Source organism: Rhinichthys klamathensis, unplaced genomic scaffold (genome assembly GCF_029890125.1).
Source record: "Rhinichthys klamathensis goyatoka isolate OS25496 unplaced genomic scaffold, OSU_Roscu_1.1 h1tg000036l_1, whole genome shotgun sequence".
Taxonomy (NCBI): domain Eukaryota; kingdom Metazoa; phylum Chordata; class Actinopteri; order Cypriniformes; family Leuciscidae; genus Rhinichthys; species Rhinichthys klamathensis.
The window spans coordinates 9,806,576-9,832,315 of record NW_026606584.1 but is presented as its reverse complement, the minus strand read 5'-3'; the positions used below and the strand labels follow the sequence as shown (position 1 = coordinate 9,832,315).

At 40.0% G+C, this 25,740-nt stretch overlaps 1 protein-coding gene across 30 annotated transcripts in view; it reads right to left on the bottom strand.

The window, feature by feature from the left end:
• The window catches only part of kif1aa (kinesin family member 1Aa), an 86,281-nt gene that overhangs the window by 54,892 nt on the left and 5,649 nt on the right, over positions 1-25,740 (bottom strand). For all 30 annotated transcript variants that reach the window (XM_056246271.1, XM_056246273.1, XM_056246275.1 and 27 more), the window contains exons 3-13: positions 15,680-15,753; positions 15,385-15,564; positions 14,984-15,052; positions 14,639-14,817; positions 12,426-12,537; positions 12,131-12,208; positions 4,959-5,024; positions 4,819-4,836; positions 3,735-3,813; positions 3,570-3,648; positions 3,027-3,169 (exon numbers count right to left, since the gene is read on the bottom strand). In XM_056246271.1, coding sequence (XP_056102246.1) covers positions 3,027-3,169; positions 3,570-3,648; positions 3,735-3,813; positions 4,819-4,836; positions 4,959-5,024; positions 12,131-12,208; positions 12,426-12,537; positions 14,639-14,817; positions 14,984-15,052; positions 15,385-15,564; positions 15,680-15,753 — 1,077 coding nt within the window. The remainder of the gene's footprint in view (positions 1-3,026; positions 3,170-3,569; positions 3,649-3,734; positions 3,814-4,818; positions 4,837-4,958; positions 5,025-12,130; positions 12,209-12,425; positions 12,538-14,638; positions 14,818-14,983; positions 15,053-15,384; positions 15,565-15,679; positions 15,754-25,740) is intronic.

Below are 25,740 nucleotides of genomic sequence, written 5' to 3'. Positions count from 1 at the left end.
TAATATGCCACTATATTCATATCATTTTCACCTTTTTAACTGTTATAGAGGCAAATTTTGTCCGATCTGTCTAAAATTGGTCAAGCTTGTTTAGAGTGATATGTCCTGACCTTTTTTTAAGAAGATCTGAGCATTCATTGAAGAGATATAGGTTTTTGGGGACATTTGGTCAAGGCTACATATTGAAGTGACCCTATTATAGCCATCCAAATTAAGAAGTTATACCTTTTCTGATCATTATTGATCTAGAGAGTCCAGAGAATTGTACTGCACTGGTTTTAAACATTATGATATGAAAAGTATACGATCATAGATGGAAAAGACAATTTACAGCCAATACAGGCAATTTACCATAGGAAATATATGGTTTTAAAGCTTTTTAACAGTTATAGCGCCACCTATGGTCCGATCTCCATGAAACTTTGCATGCTTCCTCAACATGGTATGACACATATGCTCATCAATTTTTGTCAAGTTCTGAGTTTTCATTTATGATTTATAGGCTTTTGAGTGTATTTTGACACGCCCGTTTTCTAAATGACCCTGTTACAGTGAACCAAAGGGCAAAGTTCAACTTTTTTTTGATAATTATTGATCTAGAGAGTCCAGAGAATTGTCCTAGACTGGTCTGGTTTTGATCGGGCGAAAAACCAGGGACTAGTTCGCAAAAGTAGGTTTTTAACATATTCGTGAATATTTAATGAACGATTTGATTGACAGCAATGGTTCTAGAGGCAAAGTTGTTCACCATGAGGAGATCTATCAAATGATATACATTTTGGGGGGATGTGTGCAACACCACGTGATTACAGAGCCGTAAAACTCGTTAGCGCCAACTAGTGGCCGATTTCTTTCAAAACTCTTACAGACCTCTTAGGCCATGAGTCGAACATGCCCATCGAGTTTCGTTCCGATTGGCCTCCGTTAACCTCGTCTCATAGGGGCTCAAACTTCATTGGTCGATGGCGGCCATGTTTTTTGAGATACGCCAATGTCCTCATAGACATACATGGGGCCTTGGACCAAGACACTGCATACCAATTTTCAAGTCAATCGGACTAACGGTCAGTCCTTTATATGTTTTTTTCATGTTATAGCGCCACCTAGTGTTCGATCGTCGCGATTGTTTTAGTGTGACCTCAGATTGAAGTCATGCACACGTGTACCAAGTTTGGTGAACCTACCTAATTTACTTCTGGAGTTATAGCCATTTTAGTAAAATAGGCTCCTCCCACAACGTTCATTTTGCGCCCCCTAGCAACCGCAAATCAAAATTTCAACTTTTTTTTGATAATTATTGATATTCAGACTCCAGAGAACATTTCTGCACTGGTTTGGTTCCGATCGGGCGAAAAACCAGGGACTAGTTCGCAAAAGTAGGTTTTTGACAAAATTCAAAATGGCGGAAAAATTTGCATACCGGAAATGAAATCGGAGATATACGTTTTTTAAGTCAAGAGTCCAGCTTTCCAATGATATAAGACACTTGAGTCTACGCCTTACGGTTTAGGAGTTATGAGCAGTTACGCGCAATTGATTGCTGTAGCGCCACCTATGGGCCAATCGGGCTCATACTTTGATAACCTCTCCTCGATTTTTGTACTACCATCTGGCAAAGTTTCAAGGCTCCAGCCCTTACGGTTTGGGCTGCACGATGCGTTTTACGGCAGAAGAAAAATAATAATAAAAATCCTTACAATTACAATAGGTTTTCAGCACTTCGTGCTTGAACACCTAATAATAATAATAAAAATCAGTACAAATACAATAGGTTTTCAGCACTTCGTGCTTGAACACCTAAAAAAGAGAGGAAAGTGAGACTCATTGTTTCACACAAAAAGACTTTAAGTGCTCATAGGACATTCAGAGTCTAAACTAGACTTTTGAAAGTCACTTGACACTGAATTGTACCAAACCCAGAGGGCTGGACTCCAGACCGTCTGTTTTAAGGCATTTCCCCGCTGGGATCACCATCAAGAGACGATAGGATGAGAAAAGAAACGAGTGATTAGAAGAAACAGAAATAGAGTTAGGAGTGCACAGGGAAGAGTAGAGGACCCAGTGGAACCTAGTGAGTTGTTTAAACAGTGAACATAGAGTGTTTGTGTGTGTGTGTGTGTGTGTGTGTGTGTGTGTGTGTGTGTGTGTGTGTGTGTGTGTGTGTGTGTGTGTGTGTGTGTGTGTGTGTGTGTGTGTGTGTGTGTGTGTGTGTGTGTGTTAATTTTAATCATCCATGATTATCTTTGCAACTCTCTTCGAGACATAAGCTCTGTTCCAAAACCTAACAAGCTTCATTGCTGTCTACAACCTACATAGGCTGCTTCTAAGAGAACATCATGGAATCTCAAAATCGACAAATTTTGAACACTATCCCTGCATTTGAATATGCCTACTTCCATACTATATGGGTGAAAAACAGTATGTGAGATGAGTAGTAGTTATGTCAAATTTTATAGTATAACATTAGGCGAAAAGTACCCAAATTACTTACTACTTCCAGCAAGATTCTGAAGTGCGCAACCGAAAGACACTTTACTTTGAAGCCACAGGAGAGAATTTGTGAATGACAGTGAAGCGACATAAATGACCCTGTAGGTCACATGACGTAGTACTTCCAAATTTAATTCAAACTACACACATTCATTCTATATAGAACTTAAGCGAAGTAAGTTTAAAACCAAAAGTAGAACCTAGTGTATTATATAGTAAGTGATTTTGGAAGCAGCTTATGTTGACATCAACTTCATGGGGTGCAAAAGTAGTGCTCTGCACTGACACTCAAATTGAAAATCTTAGAAAGCAGTCTACTTAAGTTGTCCATTTTTTTTTTTTTGAACAGCCTTTGCCATCTGTGGTGCCTTAAAATGCTGTTTTATAGGCAGCTTACTAGGATTTGGAACAGAACAATAAAACATGTTTCAGTACCAGAAAGAAATAGCAGTCAATGAGTCACATTAACTGTCTGATGAAATACTTATAATAAAAAGAAGGTGGTGTCAGAGCAGATAAAAAGCAAATGGTCTTACTCTCAATGATGTCACCCAGGCCCTGGGCATAGAGGAGGTCCTTCAGACGTCCCACCTCTTCTTTCAGTTCACGCACCAGACGGTTATTAGGATCTTCATTGATCACAGCATTACAACGGATCTGTTTAGCCCTGTCCGCATACCTGCATAACACACACAAATGTAAGTGAGTGACTGCGCTTTGGTCAAGAATTAATAAGTGGTAATATATATACAAAATTGTGCTTTAACAATGTTGCTTTTCTTTTGGCTATTACATTATATATATACATATATTCATACAGTATTATGAAGGAAAATTTTAAAGAGACATTCTACTCTATTGCGCACACATACACTTCTGATAGGTGCCCAATTACTCCTTTCAGCAGTGTTACTGCACACCAGCATCTTTGAAGGGCGTTCCAAGAGGGAGGCAGGTGTGTGGAGAGGGAACGGGAACATTCTCATTATGTAACATACTGCTATATCTGTCAGCTCATTAACTAACCTCAGACAGAGTGGAAAAAATGATCAAACTGGTGTTTTACTGAGGCAGAATACCTGAGAGTGCTGAGGGTTTCATCATAGTTGATGTCGGCTGGACTCAGAGCGGCCACCATTGCAGTGCGAGAGTTGCCACCTGTACGAGGTCAAAAGGTCAATTGTTTCAAGAGAGAGAATACATTATTATCCTGTTTCATGCGACAGAACATCTTTGATACATACCAAGGTTCTCTCTCAGTAGCCAGGTCAGTACCGAATCCCTATAAGGAATAAAATTTTCCACTTTCTTCTTCTTTTTGTTCTGTGAAGAAAATAATATATATTATAGTATATTATATATTATATTTAGGGCTGGGCAACGATTAATCGCATCCAAAAATAAAAGTTTGTGTTTACATAATATATGTGTGTGTAGTGTGTATAATTATTTTGTATATATGAATACACACACACACACATGCATTTAAGAAAAATGTGTTATTAATATATCAAATATTTATATTTATATATATAATATTAATTATGTATAAATATATATAAAGTATATACATGCAAATATTTCTTAAATATATACATGCATGTGTGTGTATTTATATAAACAAAACAATTATACACACTACACACACATATATTATGTAAACACAAACTTTTATTTTGGATGCGATTAATCGCTGCCCAGCCCTAATTATATTATATTATATTATATATTGTTAGAAAGTTTGGGGTTGGTAAAGATTTATTTGTTATATGTATTTGTTATTTTTGTAAAAATGAAGGATACGCTTATTTGATCAAAATAATATAATATACAAACAATAATATTGTGGAATATTATTACAAATATTATTATAAAATAACTGTTTTCTGTTTATTAAAATATAATTTATTTCTGTGATTTTCATTCAATTGAAATTTTATTTCAAGAATTTTCATTACTTAAGTCTTTAGTGTCACATGATCCTTCAGAAATTATTCTAATATGCTGATTTGATGCCGAGGAAACATGTCTTATCAATGTTGAAAACAGTTGTGCTGCTTAATATTTTTTGTCAAAATTTAAAATGTGATAAATTTTTTCTGAATTCCTTGAGAACAGAAAATTTAGAAAGAACATAACTTATTTGACACAGAAATAATTTGCATTATTGTAAATGTCTTTACTGTCACTTTTAATACATTTAATGTGCGTCCTGAATAAAATTATTAATAATAAAAAAAAAATCTTCCTGACCTCAAACTTTTGAATGGCAGTGTATAATAAATGACTGACAGATAGACAGACAATATTTGATTAACAGTGTTATACCTTGTTTAAGCCAGAATCCTGCAAAAAATAAGTGATAAAATACATTGCAGGTGATTAAACTGACACACATTGAACTTTTTATGTTGAAAATAACAAATCATCAAACATCCTCAAGGCTCAAAGCAAAACAAAACACTTACCACCTCAGCCAGAGCTGAAATGACTTTTCCCAGGGTAGTGAGTGATTTATTGATGTTTGCCCCTTCCTGGGATGCAAAGGGTAAGTAGAAAAAAAGAATTACAATTCCAAACTCAATGTATTGAAGATACTATTCTTCAATATACTAGATTCTGTTGAAGATAGAACGAAGAGAAGTCCTGTCAAAATGCTCTCAATGCACTGAGAGTAGGAAGTATGTGAAGAGAATTAGAGAATTAGACACACAAGGGCTTTTCACACTATAGCTAACCCTCGGGTATAGGAACATTTCTCGCTTGTAATTTAGTCTTTTTTTTTACCCAGAATTATGAAACCCTGCTCCAGAGAAGGGTTACTGTTGGGGTTTCTGGTTAAGTTTTTGCTGTGCTAACCCAGCATACAGTACAGAGCGAAGCGGTGTTAGAATGATAAGTGTCACGGTAGACACATTCTCTGTCCCTTCTAGTCTCGTGTTTATGTTGTTGTATGAGTGCACGTGTGTAGTGGGCGTGAGTGTATGTCATTACCTAATCCACTCCAGCTGATCATCATTACATCACCAGCTGCAGACACTCTCACCACGCTTTATATGCTCACCGTTGTGTTCTCATCTTTGTCAGATCGTTGTTTGATGTCGTCGGTGTTGGTGTTTCTAGTCTTCGTGTTCCTGCCCAGTGTTCCCGTTGTTCGTCATTCTGGATTTCGTCACCTTGTGGATTGTCTTCTCACCATCGTCTCATCACGGCACTTTCACTAGTCTGACCATTGAAGTCCCTGCGCCACCCACTACCATCGGCTTGTACTGTTCCAGTTTGTTTGTGACATTTACTTCCTTATTAAAAGAGTCAACTCGCGTTTGCTTCCTGTTGTCATTTGGATCATTATGACAGAACGATCTGACCAAGGAATGGAAGCAGCGAGCGCGCCTTCGCCTACTCTGGAGGAGTTCGTTCATCACAGCATTCAGAGAATGAATACACAGGAAAGGGAGATCGGCGACACGGGTCGCGCAGTACAAGCATTGGTGGCGCAGGTGTCCGAGCTCACCCAGCAGATCCAACGCCTACGTGCTCCCGCTGCGCCACCCGCACCAGCCGTTCCCCCCACACCACCAGAGAACCCCTCCCAGTCGGAGCCACGCCTACCCATCCCGGAAGCCTACTCTGGAGAACCGGCTCATTGCAGAGCGTTTTTGACCCGCTGCACCATGCACTTTGCATTGCAACCTCGCACTTTCAACACTGAAGCAGCAAAGGTAGCCTTTGTTTTGACTTTACTGACTGGGAAGGCGGCACTATGGGGAACGGCGGTGTGGGAGAACCAACATCCGTGCTGTGCCTCGTTCCTGACACTCTCCGCCGAGATGAAGCAAGTGTTCGACCGGGCCATGTCGGGAAGAGAGGCAGCCAGAGCCCTGGCTGAGTTACGGCAAGGTGAGAGATCTGTTTCCGATTTCTCTATTGAATTCCGGACCTTGGCGGCGGAGTGTGGATGGAACGAGGAGGCGCAGTGGGACATGTTCCTGCATGGGTTGGCTGACCGCGTCCAAAAGGAGATCTACGCCCTGGATCTTCCCACCACACTCAACGAACTGATCGACCTCGCGCTGCGGGTGGACGCTCGGTTGTCAAGGGTCGAGCGCCGGGCTCCGTCCACTCGCGCGCTCGTAGGATTCGAGGGTCCACGATCCAGCGGCAGGGACGTGGTCAGCCCAGTTTTCGATCATGAACCCATGCAGGTAGGTCGAGCTCGGCTTTCCCGGGAGGAGAAGGAGAGGCGGAGGTCCCAGGGCCTTTGCCTATATTGTGGAGGAGCGGGACATTTTGCTTATAACTGTCCAGTAAAAGGCCAAGCCCGATAGTAAATCTGAGGCTACTATCGGGTGGGATCTCCGCCAGGAAGCCCTCACCTACGTCTACATCTACCTCCACGCTCCTTCCGGTAAGACTAAGATGGTCAGGCCACCAGCACGACTGTAAAGCACTTCTGGACTCGGGGGCGGAAGGTAATTTTATGGATCACTCTTTTGCACAGAAATTCCTGATTCCACTCAAACCCCTCACACACAGAATCGCGGTCCATGCACTAAATGGCCAGGAACTCCCCACCATATCCTTTTCCACAGAAGATATTACCCTCATCACTTCCGGCAACCACTCCGAAACTATTTCTTTTTACATACTGGACTCACCCCTGGCACCCGTCGTCCTTGGTCACCCTTGGCTCATCCGACACAACCCCCGAGTGGACTGGCATCATAAGACTGTGCTGGAGTGGAGCAAGGAATGTCATAAGTCTTGTCTTGTGTCTGCCTGTTCGTCTGTGCCTGTTTCTCTGTTTCAGGAGGAGACTGGGGATTTGTCTTACGTGCCCGCAGAGTACCTGGACCTGAAGGAGGTGTTCAGTAAGTCTCGAGCTGCTTCTCTTCTTCCGCATCGTCCCTATGACTGTGCTATAGATTTACTGCCAGGTAAGTCTCCGCCTAAAGGCAAGTTGTATTCTCTTTCTATTCCTGAGAGAGAGGCTATGGAGAAATATATTTCTGATTCTCTAGCAACCAAGTTCATCCGCCCTTCCTCTTCTCCGGCGGGGGCGGGGTTCTTTTTTGTGGGGAAAAAGGATGGTTCTCTGCGACCTTGCATTGATTACCGAGGGCTGAACAACATCACGGTAAAGAATACTTATCCTTTGCCGTTGATGTCTTCAGCTTTCGAGAGGTTACAGGGAGCATCCATCTTCACAAAATTGGATTTGCGTAATGCTTATCATTTGGTCCGCATCAGGGAGGGGGATGAGTGGAAAACTGCGTTTAACACCCCCAGGGGGCATTTTGAATACTTGGTCATGCCGTTTGGGCTGTCCAACGCCCCAGCAGTTTTCCAGGCACTGGTCAATGACGTGTTGCGAGATATGATCGATCAGTTCATATATGTCTACCTGGACGACATATTGATTTTTTCTTCTTCTCTACAGGAACATGTGCAACACGTCCGACGAGTGCTTCAGAGGTTGCTAGAGAATGGGCTTTTTGTCAAGGCGGAGAAATGCGATTTTCATGCACAGTCTGTTCCTTTCTTAGGGTACATCGTCTCGTCTGAGGGAATGCGGATGGATCCTGAAAAGATTAAGGCTGTGGTGGATTGGCCAAGTCCAGATTCCCGTAAGGCCCTGCAGAGGTTTCTGGGGTTTGCCAATTTTTACCGGCGTTTTATTCGCAACTTCAGCCAACTAGTCGCGCCTCTGACTGCCTTGACCTCCCCCAGAACTACGTTCAGGTGGTCAGACACAGCTGAGGCGGTGTTTGCCAAACTTAAAGACCGCTTTGTTTCGGCCCCCATCCTCGTTACCCCTGATTCTTCACGTCAGTTCGTGGTGGAGGTCGAATCGAGGGTCGAGAAGGCCTTAGAAGGGGTAACGCCTCCGCCCGGTTGCCCACCGAATCGTTTATTCGTACCGGAGGGATTACGGCTCCAACGTGGCTTGCCATCCAGGAGTTAATCGTACTAGTTATTTAGTCAAGCAACGGTTCTGGTGGCCACTTATGGCTCGTGACATTCACGATTTTGTTTTGGCTTGCTCGGTCTGTGCCACTGGTAAGACTTCCAATCGACCCCCAGATGGGTTACTTCAGCCGCTGCCGGTTCCTTCGAGACCCTGGTCCCATATCGCTCTAGATTTTATTACCGCCCTCCCACCCTCCCAGGGTAACACAGTAGTTTTGACTGTGGTGGACCGATTCTCGAAGGCAGCCCATTTTATTCCCTTGCCCAAATTACCCTCAGCCAAGGAGACAGCGGTGACGGTCGTTGATCACGTCTTTCGGTTACATGGCCTCCCGAGAGACGTGGTTTCTGACAGGGGACCCCAGTTTGTGTCCAAATTTTGGCAAGAGTTTTGTAGGTTACTGGGGGCGACAGTTAGTCTGTCCTCTGGGTTTCATCCCCAGAGCAATGGCCAGACCGAGAGAGCCAACCAAGATTTGGAGAGGGTGTTGCGATGTTTGGTCTCCAAGAATCCTTCCTCTTGGAGTCAACAACTGTCTATGGTGGAGTACGCACACAACTAGGGGTGGGGGAAAAAATCGATTCTTAGATGCATCGCGATGCGGACGTGGACGATTCTGAATCGATTCACAATTGTCAAAAATCGATTTTCAAAAAAAAAAATTTTTTTTTTAGATATATATTTATAATAACGTAATATTGACGGAACGCGAAAGACGGAACTCTGAAGCGCGGAAGTGCAGTGGCCGGACCGTCTGTGGCGTGCACATAACAGACGCGGACGCGATGGCTGAGCGCCAAATCCAAACACCCTCCTCGTTAAAAGCTGACGTGTGGAAATATTTTGGCTTCTGAAGTTGAAGGGGGAAAGGAGCTGGACAAGAGCCACACTAGTTGTAAGCTTTGTAGAGTAAAACTAAAATATTTCGGAAACAAGACACATGAAGCCAAATGACACGTTTCCAGCCAGAGGAGGAAAAACACTCGGCTGTAACGTTACCGGTCGTTGTTATATTATTAATTTACAACAAATATGCTGCTGCTAGTTCAGACACACATGTATTTTCCTGTTGGTTCTTTGCAATGTTAATAAAATATATTGTACGTTAATTCTTTATGGGTCATTACTTTGTACTTTTAAAGCAAAGTATTTATAGTCACACACACACAAAAAAAAGATTCTGATAATCGATTTAGCATCGAATCGCAGCCCTCTGAATCGTAATCGAATCGAATCGTGAGGTGCCTAGAGATTCCCACCCCTACACACAACACGTTGCCAGTGTCAGCCATGGGCCTATCTCCGTTTGAGTGTAGCGTAGGTTACCAGCCACCTATTTTTCCCAGTCTGGAATCCGAGGTTGCGGTCCCCTCCGCTCACGCCTTCGTCCAGAGGTGTCACCGCACTTGGACTAGAGCCCGGGAGACTCTACTCCAAGTGGGGGCGCGCACCAAGGCCAAGGCCGATCGCCACAGGTCAAAGCCTCCCGTATACGTCGTTGGTCAAAAAGTGTGGCTTTCAACCAGGAATATTCCACTCCGCACCGTCTCTAATAAGCTTGCACCCAAATTTATTGGCCCATTTCCTGTCACCAAGATCATTAGTCCGGTGGCAGTCCGCCTCAAGTTACCTACTGCGTACAGGAGGGTCCATTCCGTCTTTCATGTTTCAAAGATTAAACCCGTGTTTCATTCTCACATTAATCCGCCTGCCCCGGTTCCTCCCCCACCGCGACTCGTAGATGGGGAGACCACATATTCGGTTAACCGAATTCTGGACTCTAGGCGGAGGGGACGCGGATTTCAGTACTTGGTGGACTGGGAAGGTTACGGTCCGGAGGAGAGAAGTTGGGTACCTGCCAGAGACATCCTGGATCACTCCCTTATTGATGATTACAATCGACAGGTAAAGGAGTCTGGGAGCGCCAGGAGGCGTTCTTAGGAGGAGGGGTACTGTCACGGTAGACACATTCTCTGTCCCTTCTAGTCTCGTGTTTATGTTGTTGTATGAGTGCACGTGTGTAGTGGGCGTGAGTGTATGTCATTACCTAATCCACTCCAGCTGATCATCATTACATCACCAGCTGCAGACACTCTCACCACGCTTTATATGCTCACCGTTGTGTTCTCATCTTTGTCAGATCGTTGTTTGATGTCGTCGGTGTTGGTGTTTCTAGTCTTCGTGTTCCTGCCCAGTGTTCCCGTTGTTCGTCGTTCTGGATTTCGTCACCTTGTGGATTGTCTTCTCACCATCGTCTCATCACGGCACTTTCACTAGTCTGACCATCGAAGTCCCTGCGCCACCCACTACCATCGGCTTGTACTGTTCCAGTTTGTTTGTGACATTTACTTCCTTATTAAAAGAGTCAACTCGCGTTTGCTTCCTGTTGTCATTTGGATCATTATGACAATAAGGGCCAGACAACCGTGTCCCTCAAATTCACATGCTTTGGACAGTCACAGAAACACTGAGTGTTGTATCTGAGTGTTCGCTGTCATTTCAGGGTTCGAGGGGAAAAAGTCAAATAGTAATGGAAACCGTGATGTGAAATACTGTAGAGACCTTTTAATTCTTACCTTTATAGTCTAAAATGTCAATTCAGGAAAAAATATATGACAGTCAGCATTTATGTAGTATATAATATATAATACGAGGATATGCAATCAATGCTAGAACTTTATGTAAACAGGTCGCATACAGACACCGCAAATATGCACAAAAGGACATTAATCCATAGTCTAGGAATCTACAGTTTGTAACTTCAGTGTATGAATACCAAGAAATATTTGTTAAATGAAATAAATTAAATTAATCTGGGTAAATTATGAGCAACGTGAAACCAAAACGTGAAGCAAGATAACCCAGATTCGTTTAACCGGGGGTTTACAAATGACCCAGGGGCCAAGGCTAACTATTTCAAGTGAGAAAAGCCATACAGAGTGGGTACAATAATGTGGAAGATCACAGGCCCTGTTTACACCTGGAATTAAGATGAGTTTTGTTTGATCGGACGGACGAGAGAGACAAAAGAAAAGAAAAGACACATTTCCTGGTGTTTTAATCCGTCTCTTTTGTCCACTTCTGTCCTGATTTCTTTGAGGGGAGGGTCTATGGGTGGGTAAATGTATGGGCTTTTTCAGATCTTTCGATTTAATGGATGAAGTAAGCTCGCGCAATTTACAAATGAGCACAAAAGTAGACAACGGAAAACATACGGAGAGCAGCCACTTTTGCTTCTGCTCTGACAGCCATTACAAATCAGAAATGGTGAGAGAACATTGAGCCTGGTACGTTTATCAAACAAAACTTGGGTCTTTAGTCGACAAAGTTTAAATCCCTATCTGGGTAGTGCCCTTTCTGTAATGTTTACGCATTAGGTCAGTAGGCGGAGAGCAGGCGGTCTTTTGTGGCTGTTCGAACGCATTCAACCACATGAGCGTCTTCACTACGAAAGCAATCCGGTCGAATGCGTTTTCGACTACCTCTGGAAGTGGTCGAAAGTGGACAAGCTCAAAACGTTTTAGAGCCCATTTACACCAATCGACCAAAATTCATCTTAATACCAGTAAACAGGGCCACAGAGATACTGAGGGAGTTAGAGAGCATGAAAGAACAATAGATAATGGGAAGTGAATTTGGACAGCTAAAAAAACAAAAAAAAACACTCACCTTGAGCCGTGTGCCTTTGGCTCCAGTGGAGTCTGCTCTCTCACTGCCCGCTAAATCCACCAGACTGATTTTGCTGACCTAACAGAGAGGTTCAGAAGAGGTCAATAATGAACATGCTGAGCTCATATCACCTTTCACTCACATCATCCATAGAGAAAAAAAAGTCACAATGTCAAAAGTCATCCAATACAGCCCTGATGTGCAAGGATGAGAAACAAGTGGCCGATCCTCACGCTCTAAATTGAGCAGTTTATTATGATTGACAGGGTCTGTAACATGCAAGAGCAGCACGTACCTTTTCTGAAGTGTTATCTGTTTCCGAGTCATGCCGCTTCTGGGTGAAGATGATGTTGAAGACAGCGTGAGAACGGCTACTGGTCTCATTCATGTTAGTGGCAGCTACTGTCCTGGATAACAGAATTTCCCCATTCAGAAATTTCATTCAGTGCTCAGATTATAATTCATTTGAAGTATTACTGTGGATTTAGATTTCTCACAAGTCTACATATCATAATCTCAAAGCATTTGCACTAACTTCTGCCTTTGGGAATCATCTGGTCCTGAACTAAAATGTAATGATCATCAAAATGTTTCCCTGAAGTATTCAGATCCATTCTCTAATGTACAATATCATTCAAAAGTTTGGGGTCAGTTAGATGTAAAAAAAACAAACAAACATTTTTTATACTTTTATTCTGTAAAGATGCATTTAATTGATCAAAACTGACAGTAAAAACTGTTATGAAACAGTATTCTTTCTATTCATCAAATAATTCTGAAGAAATATAAATCACAATTTCCAAAAATAATACTAAGTTGAACAAATATTTTCTACATTGATAATAACAATAAGAAATGTTCAGCATATTGCTTTCTGAAGTATGAGACACTGAAAACTGGAGTATGACTGCTGCAAATTCAGCTTTGCCTTTACAGGAATTAATTACTTTTTAAAACAATAGTACAATAGAAAAGAGTTATTTTAAATTGTAATAATATTTCACAATATTACAGTTTTTTACTGTATTTTGGATCAAATAAATGTGGTCTTGGTGAGCATAAGACATTTATCTCAACATTTAAAAATATTACAGACACCAAACTTTTGAAATGGTAGTGCTTATTCATCAGCTAAAATTCAATTCCGATAGATCTCAGATGACACAGTAACTTAAAATGTTGCGCTGGAGAAAAAAAAAGGTGCAAACTTTAGACCTCCTAATTATGTATTGCACTCAATTAGCTCCTGTCTGTTGTGCCAAACCATCAACTTACATAACAGGCTAAATGTATCATGTAGGAGGAAGGTGTAATGTATTGGCAGGGATGTATCTCAACACCTTGAGATTAAAGAACTGTTGAGTGACACTAAGCTGAGGAAACAGGAATGTACAAACATAATGCCTCCTGGAATTAAAAGATCCATTTGTTTCCATGGCATTATGATGATAAGCATGAATGATAAGTAAATATTTCTTTTCCTCTCAATGTGGACCATGAAGACCTTGAAAAACAAATGTGACCAGGACTGTACAATAAGTGAGACCACAGGTCTGTGCAGCAAAAACAATCACATGTTATTTCTGGAATAAAAAAGAAAAGAAAAGCGTATAGAATGTAAATGCTTTCACATTGTGTTAGAATTACTGTAATTACAAGAGTCTGAGATTCTACTTTGAACTGTTTACAGTATGTACTCAGACTCCGGAATGATTTGCTACTATGGCAACACTCAAAATCCAAAAGCCAAAATCCATGTGCGGCTTTGTTTTAAATGACAGCATAATAATAGAATGAATACATTAATTTGCTTCTATATACTCTTAGAAAACTTTAAAAACAAAGAAAAGGCACCAGGTAACACTGGCTATAATGAAATGGCTTCTTAAATGAAAAATATGGTATCAGGTTCCTGGTTATCTTTCGTTGCTAATTTTAGTTTCATGACAATCAAATGAGAGCATTTGGAACTTTCATAACATTCCAGAGTTTTTAATTATGTGCTCAATAAACACAATACTATTCAAGATTTTTATGTTTTTGAAAGAAGTCTCTTATGTTGTTTTCTTTGGCTGTTGTGTTACTGTTTTCTATTTTAATACATTTTTAATATTTTAAAATGTAATTTATTCCTGTAATGGCAAATATTAATTTTCAGCAGCCATTACTCAGTGTCACATGATCCTTCAGAAAATCTAATATGCTGATGCAGTGCTCAAGAAAAATTTCTTATAATGTAAAAGTTAAAAACAGTTGTACTGCTTAATTTTTTTTTTTGTGTGGAAACTGTGATAAAAAACTGAAATCTTTGAGTTAGAAACAATAGAATTTGTAACATAAATGTTTTTGCAGTCAGTTTTGATCAGTTTAAAGAATTACTACCCTTTTAAAGTTTTTACTAGTTTGAAAATTGTAATTACAGTAATACAGACATGACATGAACACTCCATTAGAATAGAATGGAATGGAATGGAATGGAATGGAATAGAATAGAATAGAACAGAATACCTAGCCTTATTCCCTGAGTCCATCAGGTCTTGAATGTCATTATATGATGTGACAGCGAGTTTGGACAGATCTTCTACATATGGGCCCAGTAATGGGTGCTCTCGCACACGCAGATTTCCTTTGTTTTTGGGGTTCAGAAGATCTCGTACCCTCTCGCAATAAATCTCCATATAACTAACCTGGAAAGACAAAAATAAAAGCCCGTTTAAAAGCACAAACACCATATAAATGAGAATTGAAACAAAAATCACAAACAGAATTTACAATAAAAAGAGTGTTAATGAGATGCTACAAAGATTTGGAACCAAACAGAAGAATAGAAAACAGGGTTTGACCCAATCTTACCTCCACAGAATAGGACATGTTGTTATCAGTATTGTTGTCATTAAACTTGGTGAAAAGGTCCTCGCACAGCTGACGGTTAGTATGAAGGAGAAAAGGGGAAAGAGACAGACATAATAAAGAGAGATTAGTTAGTGAATAATCCTTTTTTTTACTATGTGTACTGGTCAGCTTGGTGTTTGACTTGTCGTTTAATTCTGTTTGAACTGATCTTGTTCACACTGCCTCTGAATGCATTATCATTTTCCTGTTTATACAGTAGTGCCAGTACGGAGAGACAATATGTGCTTTAGATACACAAAAAGGCCACTCAAGTAGCTAATAATTGTATAAAAGTGCTGAAACTGATATTTGGAAACGATTATTCCTCTTCATATTTGCTTGTACATGCATCTTTTTTTTACCAGTGGAATGATCCCCTGCTGGTCCTTCTCCTGTTTGCCCATCATGGTATAGGATTTACCGGCACCGGTCTGACCGTATGCAAAAATACAGACATTGTAGCCCTCAAAGGCATGAAGTAACATCTCCTCTCCAATGTCTCTGTACACCTGCTGCTGGGAGGCAAAGTTGATATCTTCTGGCTGTGGATAGATGAAGAAAAATACAAGTCTTTGACATTTGGAAGACTGACTTTAAAAGCAAAATAGCTCTGTTTTGTGCATTTCACTGCAAAGTTTTTAACTAGTTCTGGCTCACCGAGGTATGTGACCAGTAGGAGTAATCGAAATTGAAGCTTTTGTTTTCTTTGGGTGCTTTGGGGTTGATGATGGCTGAAAGACAAGGAAAAGATGGCAGAGAATAAGTAAGGTTAATAAAACATGCTAGAGATCCTGAGTGGACACCCAATACTCTGCTGTCAGCCACTAAATGGCCGCCACACAGTGGCAGAAAGTGCTGAGTCACTGTAGTTTAGTTTAAACGAGTCCACACGGATGTGCTCTTAAACCCTGCTTCTCCCACCAGCAGTAACTGAAAGTCATCACAGAGAGGCAAGAATCACAAATTAGTAATTATGTTCGTCTAAATATGGTAATGGTTGTAAATGAAAATGACCTACTATGTAGGCGTCTTTATGGGAAGACTTGAGTCATTTGAAGTGACATTGTAAATGCTACGTAGTGCATAAACCATATACTCTAACATTCAAAAGTTGGAGATTGGTAAGTTTTTTTTTTATGTTTTTGAATTAATTCTCATACGTCACTTTGTAAAGAAACACTGCACACCTACAGACTGAACACGTACTACGCATGCGGCCATGGGCCACCGTTTTCCCAAATTCACGTTTTTGTACAGTAGTTTACACAATAACGGTATCGTTTTCAAAAATGTTTCAGAAACAGTTTGCATTTTCAGGCCCCCAAAACGCTGTTGTCGTGTAAATGAGTGGCCAAAACGCATAAAAAGTTTTACCTTTTTAGTTGAAACCTATGCTTAGTGTATGCCTAATATGCTGTATAAATTTAAATCTGTAATTCAAAACCTGGCAATTATTTTAAACAATTTAAAACGTTAAACCGGTTATGATGTAAAATTGATTATTTTACATTTACATATTTACATTTACTATTTCGCTCAAAAACTCACATGTTCTTTCTTCTACCAAAGCACAAAATGTTCATTGGAGCGTCTTAAATCATGCTGGACAACATGATCATCACAAACTTCCGAAGCACAAGTGCCGCTAACTTTAGGAAGATAGGAAATAATACTAATAATGTCAGAAAATGATATGCAATTTAAAGTCCACCATATATGGACTGACCTGTGAAGAGTTTTTGTGTATAAGAAAGAGCGAGAGACCAAGAGGAAAAGATAAAGAGCTAGAAAGAATTACACCAAGTCTCTACAATCTAAGGTCAGTATTCAGACCTTACTGTGTTACCCAGCCATAAAAAAACTTCCCGACTTCATATTTCATATAATCCTTGAGTGAGATACAAGAAAAAACTGGTTTAGTTTGCCGTCCTTGATGGAGGTCTCAAGCATGAGACTCAACTCAGGCTCTAAATATTCCGGACAACTCCATCGATAATAAATAATACATTCAAATGAATAAAATAAAGGTGAAGATGGCGTGGTGGACACATGCTGAAAGAACTGTCATAGGAATAAGGCAAGGGGCCTTTAAAAATTTTAAATACTGTGTTATGATTGACAGGATTAAATGAACTTGCTCCTCTTGAACTTTCCTTTAGAAGCCCAATTTGCCAACAGACAGGTTTCTTTGCACAGATAAATTAATACTTTTCACTTGAGAAAACTAGCACTATCCCACTAAAAATGTGTATGAAATGAATGCACAACCATATTACAAGAGAAGCGCATCGCCAGAAACACTGAGTGCATCATGGAGGAAACATCATTTAAATGGACTCTGCTTGTCTAGCAACATAAAGGATAACTGTGTAATTTCAAACACGTCACATCACTGAAATCATGTACCTGCATTTCAACTGTCCTGCACGCTTAGCATCTCAGAACATGATTAACGGAACGGTCTTGCGTCAGTCTTACTCACAGCCAACCCACACGTCATCACAGGCGCTACAGTCAGGAGTCTGACAGGCAGCATGAGGAGAACATACTGTTTCTGGTCTGAAATACATCTCAGCGGCCATATGGTGGGATGTGCAAGACCAAATAACAAAACCACATAAAAAAATTGCCTTTTTAGTAGACTGTATTAAATATACTTAATCATCCATGAATCAAAAAGGCACAATAACCATGAAAAGGACATTTCAAGTACACATATTTTCAGTACATGGTTGATCAACCTTTACTGGACTGAGAAATTGAATTTAGTCAGTGATGAGGAAAACTTTTCTCAACACACACATACACACACTGGTATTTCCCCATGTATAAAACTTCAAAATTCAATTAAAATGTATTTGTATAGCGCTTTTCACAATACATATGGTTTCAAAGCAGCTTTACAGAAACTAACACAGTCAACAAAAAGGCAACAAGATAAATGTGATCCACAAGAAGTGTTCTGACCTAAAAAAAAAAAAAAAAGGCGATCCAAGAATGACCTTCAGAGAGTCAATAGGTTGAAAAGGATTCTCTGCATTAAGCAAACTCTAATCTTGGTTCTCCAGGGATGCTGGAGACTCAACAGATAGAACGCATTTGATTAGTTCATCATTGAAGTATACATTTTATTTTCTATACAATCCAATATGACCTAGATAAGGACATGGTTTAAAGTGAACATAATGAAAGCTCACATGCCTCATTTATAAAATGTTGCGTAGAAACCATCCTAAATTACGATCATTTCTCCAATGCGTGTAGGCCTACGTGTGATTCAGAGCGTACACCTCTCTTCCAGATATGAAATTTAGAAATTTCCAATGATCTTGAAACTGTGCACAGCTGAATGGTTTCAGATCTCCACCTTGTAAAAGTGCCCCAATTAAAAGTCATTCATATATAAAAGAGCACCAGTCAACATCCAAATGCTTGAGAATTGTGAGCGACAAAAATTGCATTGATTTTCAAATACCTGCCGTTTCCAAAAAAAGAGTGCGTAGCCTACGTCTGCTTAGACCCCGACGTGGCGCTAAGCACTTAAGCACGTCAAAGACCGTTTTTATACATTTGAATGTTGGCGTAGATTTTAGTTTTAGATTTTTAAGTTTAAATCTATACATAAGCATGTTTTATAAATGAGGCCCCAAATTCCTACACTAGTTAAAAATACTACAATTCTCTTTTTTTTTGTGTGTGTGTGGGACATCGCTGCAGCATCAACTGCAAATGTGACCTTATTAATGATCCCTTTAATCAGCTTTAAAGTTGTTAAATGATTAGTTCACCCAAAAATGACAATTGTCAATCACTCACCCTCATGGCATTACAAATTAAACACATCCTCTGACATTATTCTATGTAGGCTATTTACACTGAATGGGAGAGTCAGTATTGTTATTGTAAACAAAATTCTAACTATTAAAATAATTTTTGTTAACTGAAACTGAGCTTCAAAAAGGACACAAAAACACCATTAATGTATAAATATATAATATTTTTTTTCTAGCTGTAATGTGCTTTATTCCAACTTTTGAAAAGTTCTTTTGAGAATGAACGGTTTCATCAAGCTCACAAAACTGAATGATTCCTTCGTGAATTGACCTGATCCTGTCACGGTTCTGAGTAAGAGGACCCAGACGCAGCATGAGAGAGGGGGGGGGGGGGGGGGATTTATTAATAACAGAAGACATAACACAAGATTGGTGAAGCGAGAACAGTCCAAACAATGGGGCAGGGCAAACAACAGGAGCTCAAGATGCTTATACGGCAACAATGGAGACAAGGCAGCGGCTCAAGGAACCAGAGGCTTGGTTAACCGCTGAAACCCCAGACTGTCTGCCAGGTCAGGAGAGTCAGCGACCAGGAAGGACACATGAAGCAGGGCAGGGCAGGGACCAACACGAGTCACACACACACACACACACACACACACACACACACACACACACACACACACACACACACACACACACACACACACACACACACACAGAACAAGACTTAACAAAACAAGACAACAAGAGATGGCAAAAAAATTCAAACAAGATCAAAATAAAAAGTGACAAGAACTATAACTAGAGAAAACAAAATAAAGAAACTAAAATATAACTGGAGCAATAGTAATAAACAATAGTAATAAACAAGAAATCTAGAAATAAATAACTGGAACGGCAAACAAAGGAAATCAAAACAAGACTGCAACCTTGCAGGGAACTAGGTTGTAAAAATAAATAAAAGGCAAGCAAAAAATAAAGACTTGAACTTGACTTGAACTTGAAGAAAAACTAGAATTATCAAAAGGAAATAAACACAAGACTGGCAGGAAAAGACTAAAGTAGCAGTGTCTAACAAGGCCCGTAGACTAACGTGCACACAAGAGAAGTACTGTACGCACACAATTCACACAACAAAACAGCAAAGACATGAGGGAAAATAACACAATAAATATGGAGCAGAGCACATGAGGATCAGATGAAGACAATCAGACCAATGAGGACTAAACAAGAGCTGTGTACCAAATCACCCCATAAACCCTCATTCACTATTCCCTACATTACTCCACTAATATTGTCCACTTGAAAGAGTAAATGAAAACGAGAGAGCGAACCACTGAGGCTGCGTTTGAGTCCAATTTGTTATGCCCTTCCTTCCGTCTCGTTCACTTGGATGTATGCTATTGCTTACGTTGCACGAGTGTTTACTACTGGCGGAACCCTTGCAATGTATTTAAATGGAACCCTTGATCACTTGGAATATGCTATTGAGCTGATTTTTTATAATATATATTTTCCCTTATAAAATTGCTTACACACCATTCTATAGGCCTGTATGTATGCTTGACCTGTTAAAAATTATATAAACAAATATTTAATATTGATATTTTAATATATTAATATTAAATATTAAAAAAATACACAAACGAAAAATGAGAACAATGCAAAAAACTGTAACTGTGTAAAAAAACAGTCAGCTTAAGGTAGCTACAAGAATTACAGTAAATGCGGTAAAATGTAAAAATTGCTAAATTAAGCACGATCTGTGAAGTCACAATCATGGTACATTGTGGTCTGTGGTTCTGCCTGACGTGTACATATTTAGTAGACTCGCTCCCAAAATCAAGGGGTCGATTGTCTGTCCAAATAAACTTCCCTCGTCGGATTCAGTTATGGGCACCATCTTCATTCGTTCAGCACGCACCTTACAGTGCATTATGGGTATTCTCCAGCAGTTGAGTGTGCATTAGTTGTACACGCATTATTGCGGTACATTATGGGATTTGAATGAGTGCGCTCAATTAAGTCCACTATGGTTTCAGACACCACTACTTAATAGTGCCCTATTTAAGGGTATAGGGTGTGATTTCGGACACAGCCAAGGATTAAACAAGTGAGCATGGTAACAGGAAACGAGGAGACGGGACGAGAGGAGCACATGGCCAACACAAACAAAGAAACAAAGCTATGTGCTCAAGCACACAGAAGAAAGAAAGTCATATGGATTTGGAAAGACACAAGGGGAGTACATGGTGACAGAAAACATGTATTGATTCATCATTAAAACAAATGGATTAATTGCTTCAAAAATAAATCAAGGTTTCAGAATACCATGTTAAGAAAAATGTGATTGAAGCAATTCATTTCAAAAGCCAATAGCCCAGCAATCTCACAAGAAAACACTTCTGGACCTCATAGACACAGCAACACAGTTTCAGAGACAACATAAAACATATTTCTGACTCTCTCTCTCTCACACACACACACACGCACACACACACACAGCTGCCAAGTAACAGAAGGACATGTCATTGTATAATCCCTCCTGTAAATCTCTGTTCTAGTTTTCTACGATATCACTCAAGCAAAGCTAATGCCTGAAAACAAATCAATTCCTCTGCTAACTAAAACACCCATTGGACAACTGAGCTCCAACAATTAGCAAATCTAATTCATATTAAAGAAATATTCTCTAAAAACAGGCATAAATATCTTAATTATATGGTTTTTAATTTAAACTTCCATATAGCTCCATATCAAAACACATCTGAGCACGTGAATCTGAACAGCACATACATCAAGCAACATCCTGCGGCCACGTTATTCAAAACAGGAAGCTCTATTCTAAAATGGCCGACCGCACTTAAGGAGTTGGAGTGAAATAATTCATTCACTTGTGTCGGTAAAAGGGACAGAGCCTTTTAACCAGTCTATACATCTGTGTCTATCTGTCTCCAGGGCAGTGCAGTACCAGCTGTACATAAGAGTATATGAGTTATAATAATAGCACCACATATAGCCAAGGGGACATCATGCATCACCTTTATAGAAGCACAGCCATGTTAAATCTACTCTTGTAGCTAGTTGCAAAAAATGTTTTTTTGCATGTATGTGCCAAATGGTGAGGCAGTTTAATGAGGAGGAATGTTTTAAAAAGGGAATAAAATATTTCTCTGCAGCCGTTTCATTCAAAAAACAAATGAATGAATAATTATATAATTTTACCTTAATAGATGCCAAATTAAAATAAAGGTTTGTTAACTTGTCAGAAGTACCTTTTTCATATTCGATATTTAATAGTAACTGATAATCCAATTTTGTACCTCAAGGTTTAATATCAGATGTGGACCTTCAAATGAACTGCTTTAAAACAATTTATTGTATTGTATTATATTGAATTTTTGGTTTTATGCTTGCAGTTTTTAGCAATCAAAAATAATAAATATATTTTGATAGATTCAATATCAGATGTGGACTATGAAATGAACCATGCACAACAATTTCTAAATAAGTATTTTATTGAATTTTTTGGTTTGAATGGTTGCAGTTTTTAGTAAAATAAATAACAGAAAACAGATAAGTAAACAGATAATGTGTAAACATGCCTTTTGTAATATATAGGCTATATGTTTTGTTTTGTTGTTTTTTATATTGCAAAAGAGTTTAACAGACATAAAGCTGAATAAATGGCTCTTGGTTAAGAGTAGTCACAGTGTTACCGCTGGTATTGTAAATGTAATAATAGGAGGCAAGCAGGTCACAATCAAACCTAGTTAGTCCTAATATTGCTAACCTTGAGATGCCACTGCTTGAATTATTTATAGCAGTCATGGTGTCTGATTTCATGCTCCTGATCTGTTGTATTCCAGCATGAAGTATGTTGTTAAAACACTGGCGAGCAGGACGAGACCGAGGGCCGTGAGAGAGCGGCGCGAGGCCGGTGGCGTGATTGATGATGATGAGCGACACCTGCGCGACGCACCGGACTCGTATCTCTCACGGAGGAGCGGAAGCATAAAGGAGGAGTGACGACAGTGAAGAGTGAGAGAGGCCAGGCCTGGATTTATGTGTTTTGTTATATGTGACAGCAGTCGTCCGTGAGGGGCTGCTGTCTTTACTTTCCTTTTGTATTTGCTTATTATAACAACTTCCTTCTCATAACAACGAACTGCGTTACAAACACTTTTAATATATTAAATAGGTAAATTGTCAATAATGGTCTTGTGGTGTCAATATCAGACCTCTTTCCTCTCCTCTCATCATCTCTCCTTTGTTCTGCTCTCAATAATGACAATGATTCATGTCCACCATTTTCAGTAGTTGTTACATGAGTCATGGCTGAAGCGGTAAATGCACAAACCTAATAAGGAGGAGTTTTTTTAAATCGCTTTTATTACCCAGAAGAGGACGTGGCGACTGCTGACGTTTGTGTGTGTGCAGTGAGATGGAGATTTTGGGTTCACGTTTCAATGAGTGTGAATGTGTGTAACCAGTGTATACACTTATTAAAGGTCAAACTGTAACAAAAGTTCACTGTGAATAGTGACCTTATAATAAAAAACCTTTTCCATTATAGCTAGTTGACTATATAATTTTCCACTACAGTGAGTTAGATATGTGATTTTTCATTATAGCCAGATGACTACACTCCATTTTACCATTATAGCCAGACGGTCATGCAGACTAAAACAATGTGATCAGACTAATCTTAATGAAAACCAGGAAGGTGAAAACTACTTCAACAAGATGAAACTTTTCACTTTGTGAAAGTATGGTCTGGTATCTACCACAATGTTGTTTAAGCCGAGTTAACGCCGTACAGTTATTTAAGGGATCTTTTTTGTAGAAAAAAAAGAACAAGAATTGATCAATTAGTGTGACATGCTCACTTGTGTTGTGTTGTTTTGTTTAGTTTCGTGTTGTTTTATGCAGTGTTGTGTTGTTTCGTGCTGAGTTGTGTTGTTTCATGCTGTTGTTTCATGCTGTTGTTTCGTGCTGAGTTGTTTCGTGTTGTTTCGTGTTGTGTTGTTTCGTGCTGTTGTTTCGTGCTGAGTTGTGATGTTTCGTGCTGAGTTGTTTTGTGTTGTTTCGTGCTGAGTTGTGTTGTTTCGTGCTGTTGTTTCGTGCTGTTGTTTCGTGCTGTTGTTTCGTGCTGTTGTTTCGTGCTGTTGTTTCATGCTGTTGTTTCGTGCTGTGTTGTTTTGTGTTGTTTCGTGCTGAGTTGTGTTGTTTCATGCTGTTGTTTCATGCTGTTGTTTCGTGCTGAGTTGTTTCGTGTTGTTTCGTGTTGTGTTGTTTCGTGCTGTTGTTTCGTGCTGAGTTGTGATGTTTCGTGCTGAGTTGTTTTGTGTTGTTTCGTGCTGAGTTGTGTTGTTTCGTGCTGTTGTTTCGTGCTGTTGTTTCGTGCTGTTGTTTCGTGCTGTTGTTTCATGCTGTTGTTTCGTGCTGTTGTTTCGTGCTGTTGTTTCGTGCTGTTGTTTCATGCTGTTGTTTCGTGCTGTGTTGTTTTGTGTTGTTTCGTGCTGAGTTGTGTTGTTTCATGCTGTTGTTTCGTGCTGTGTTGTTTTGTGTTGTTTCGTGCTGAGTTGTGATGTTTCGTGCTGAGTTGTTTTGTGTTGTTTCGTGCTGAGTTGTGTTGTTTCGTGCTGTTGTTTCGTGCTGTTGTTTCGTGCTGTTGTTTCATGCTGTTGTTTCGTGCTGTGTTGTTTTGTGTTGTTTCGTGCTGAGTTGTGTTGTTTCATGCTGTTGTTTCGTGCTGTTGTTTCGTGCTGTTGTTTCGTGCTGTGTTGTGATGTTTCGTGCTGTTGTTTCGTGCTGTGTTGTGATGTTTCGTGCTGTTGTTTCGTGCTGTGTTGTGATGTTTCGTGCTGTGTTGTGTTGATTTGTGCTGTGTTGTGTTGTTTTGTGTTGTTTCATGCTGTGTTGTTTCGTGCTGTGTTGTGTTGTTTCGTGCTGTGTTGTGTTGTTTCGTGCTGTGTTGTGTTGTTTCGTGCTGTGTTGTGTTGTTTCGTGCTGTGTTGTGTTATGTTGTTTCGTGCTGTGTTGTGTTGTTTCGTGCTGTGCCTTGCCTGCAATCTCTTGCCTGCAATGTGTATTGTAGGCCTACAGTCTGAAATAAAAGATCATTGATGTCACACAGTGTACCATGGCTTTTACCCCAAGATCTCACTGGGATTATATTGCAATAAAACATCCGTAAAGGACCATAAATATAACACAGATTAATCTATTAAAGACTGAAGACCCTATTGCCAAGCACACCATTCTCAATCAATATAAGGGAAGGGAATTCTGGGAGTGATGTGATCAGGGGAGCATCATTTAGTGCTTTGATCAACATGGCAATCAAATTCTCTCAGCTAAAGTCCATTTCAGGATTTCATCAAATAGATAATCCAGTATCTTTAATAAATGGACTTCAACCACATGTATAATTACCACAGTATCACTGAGAACATCACACAGAATTTACAGCTGAAACCAATGAAAGCCTGTGTCAGTGAAGACTTTTTGCTGTTAGAAACCATTAGGCTGAATCTTACATTAGTTGTCTCGCAGGGAACAACCCTAAAATCTTCAGTGGTTCAGTAATGAGACAATTTCCTACGAAAAGGAAACCCCTTTATAAGAACTTAAAGGCCTGTGTGAGCGGCCCAATGGTGCCTCAGTGATAGCAGGGTGGCTTAAACCAGTCAGAGCTGTCAATCATTCAGCTCTCCACCATTCTACAGCTTTGTGGGAACTCGGCTATTGACCCATCTCAAGCTGGCAGCGGTGACAAAGCAGCCGGCATGTAGCACAAAAGACACTCTCTGGGCTCAGACTCCCACTAACAACCAGTTATTTACACCCTCAGAATGAGACTGGGACTGGCCTCTCTCCAAATTACTGCTGACTAGAAAGGCTCTTTCATGACATCATCGACCCTCTTACCGTACACCC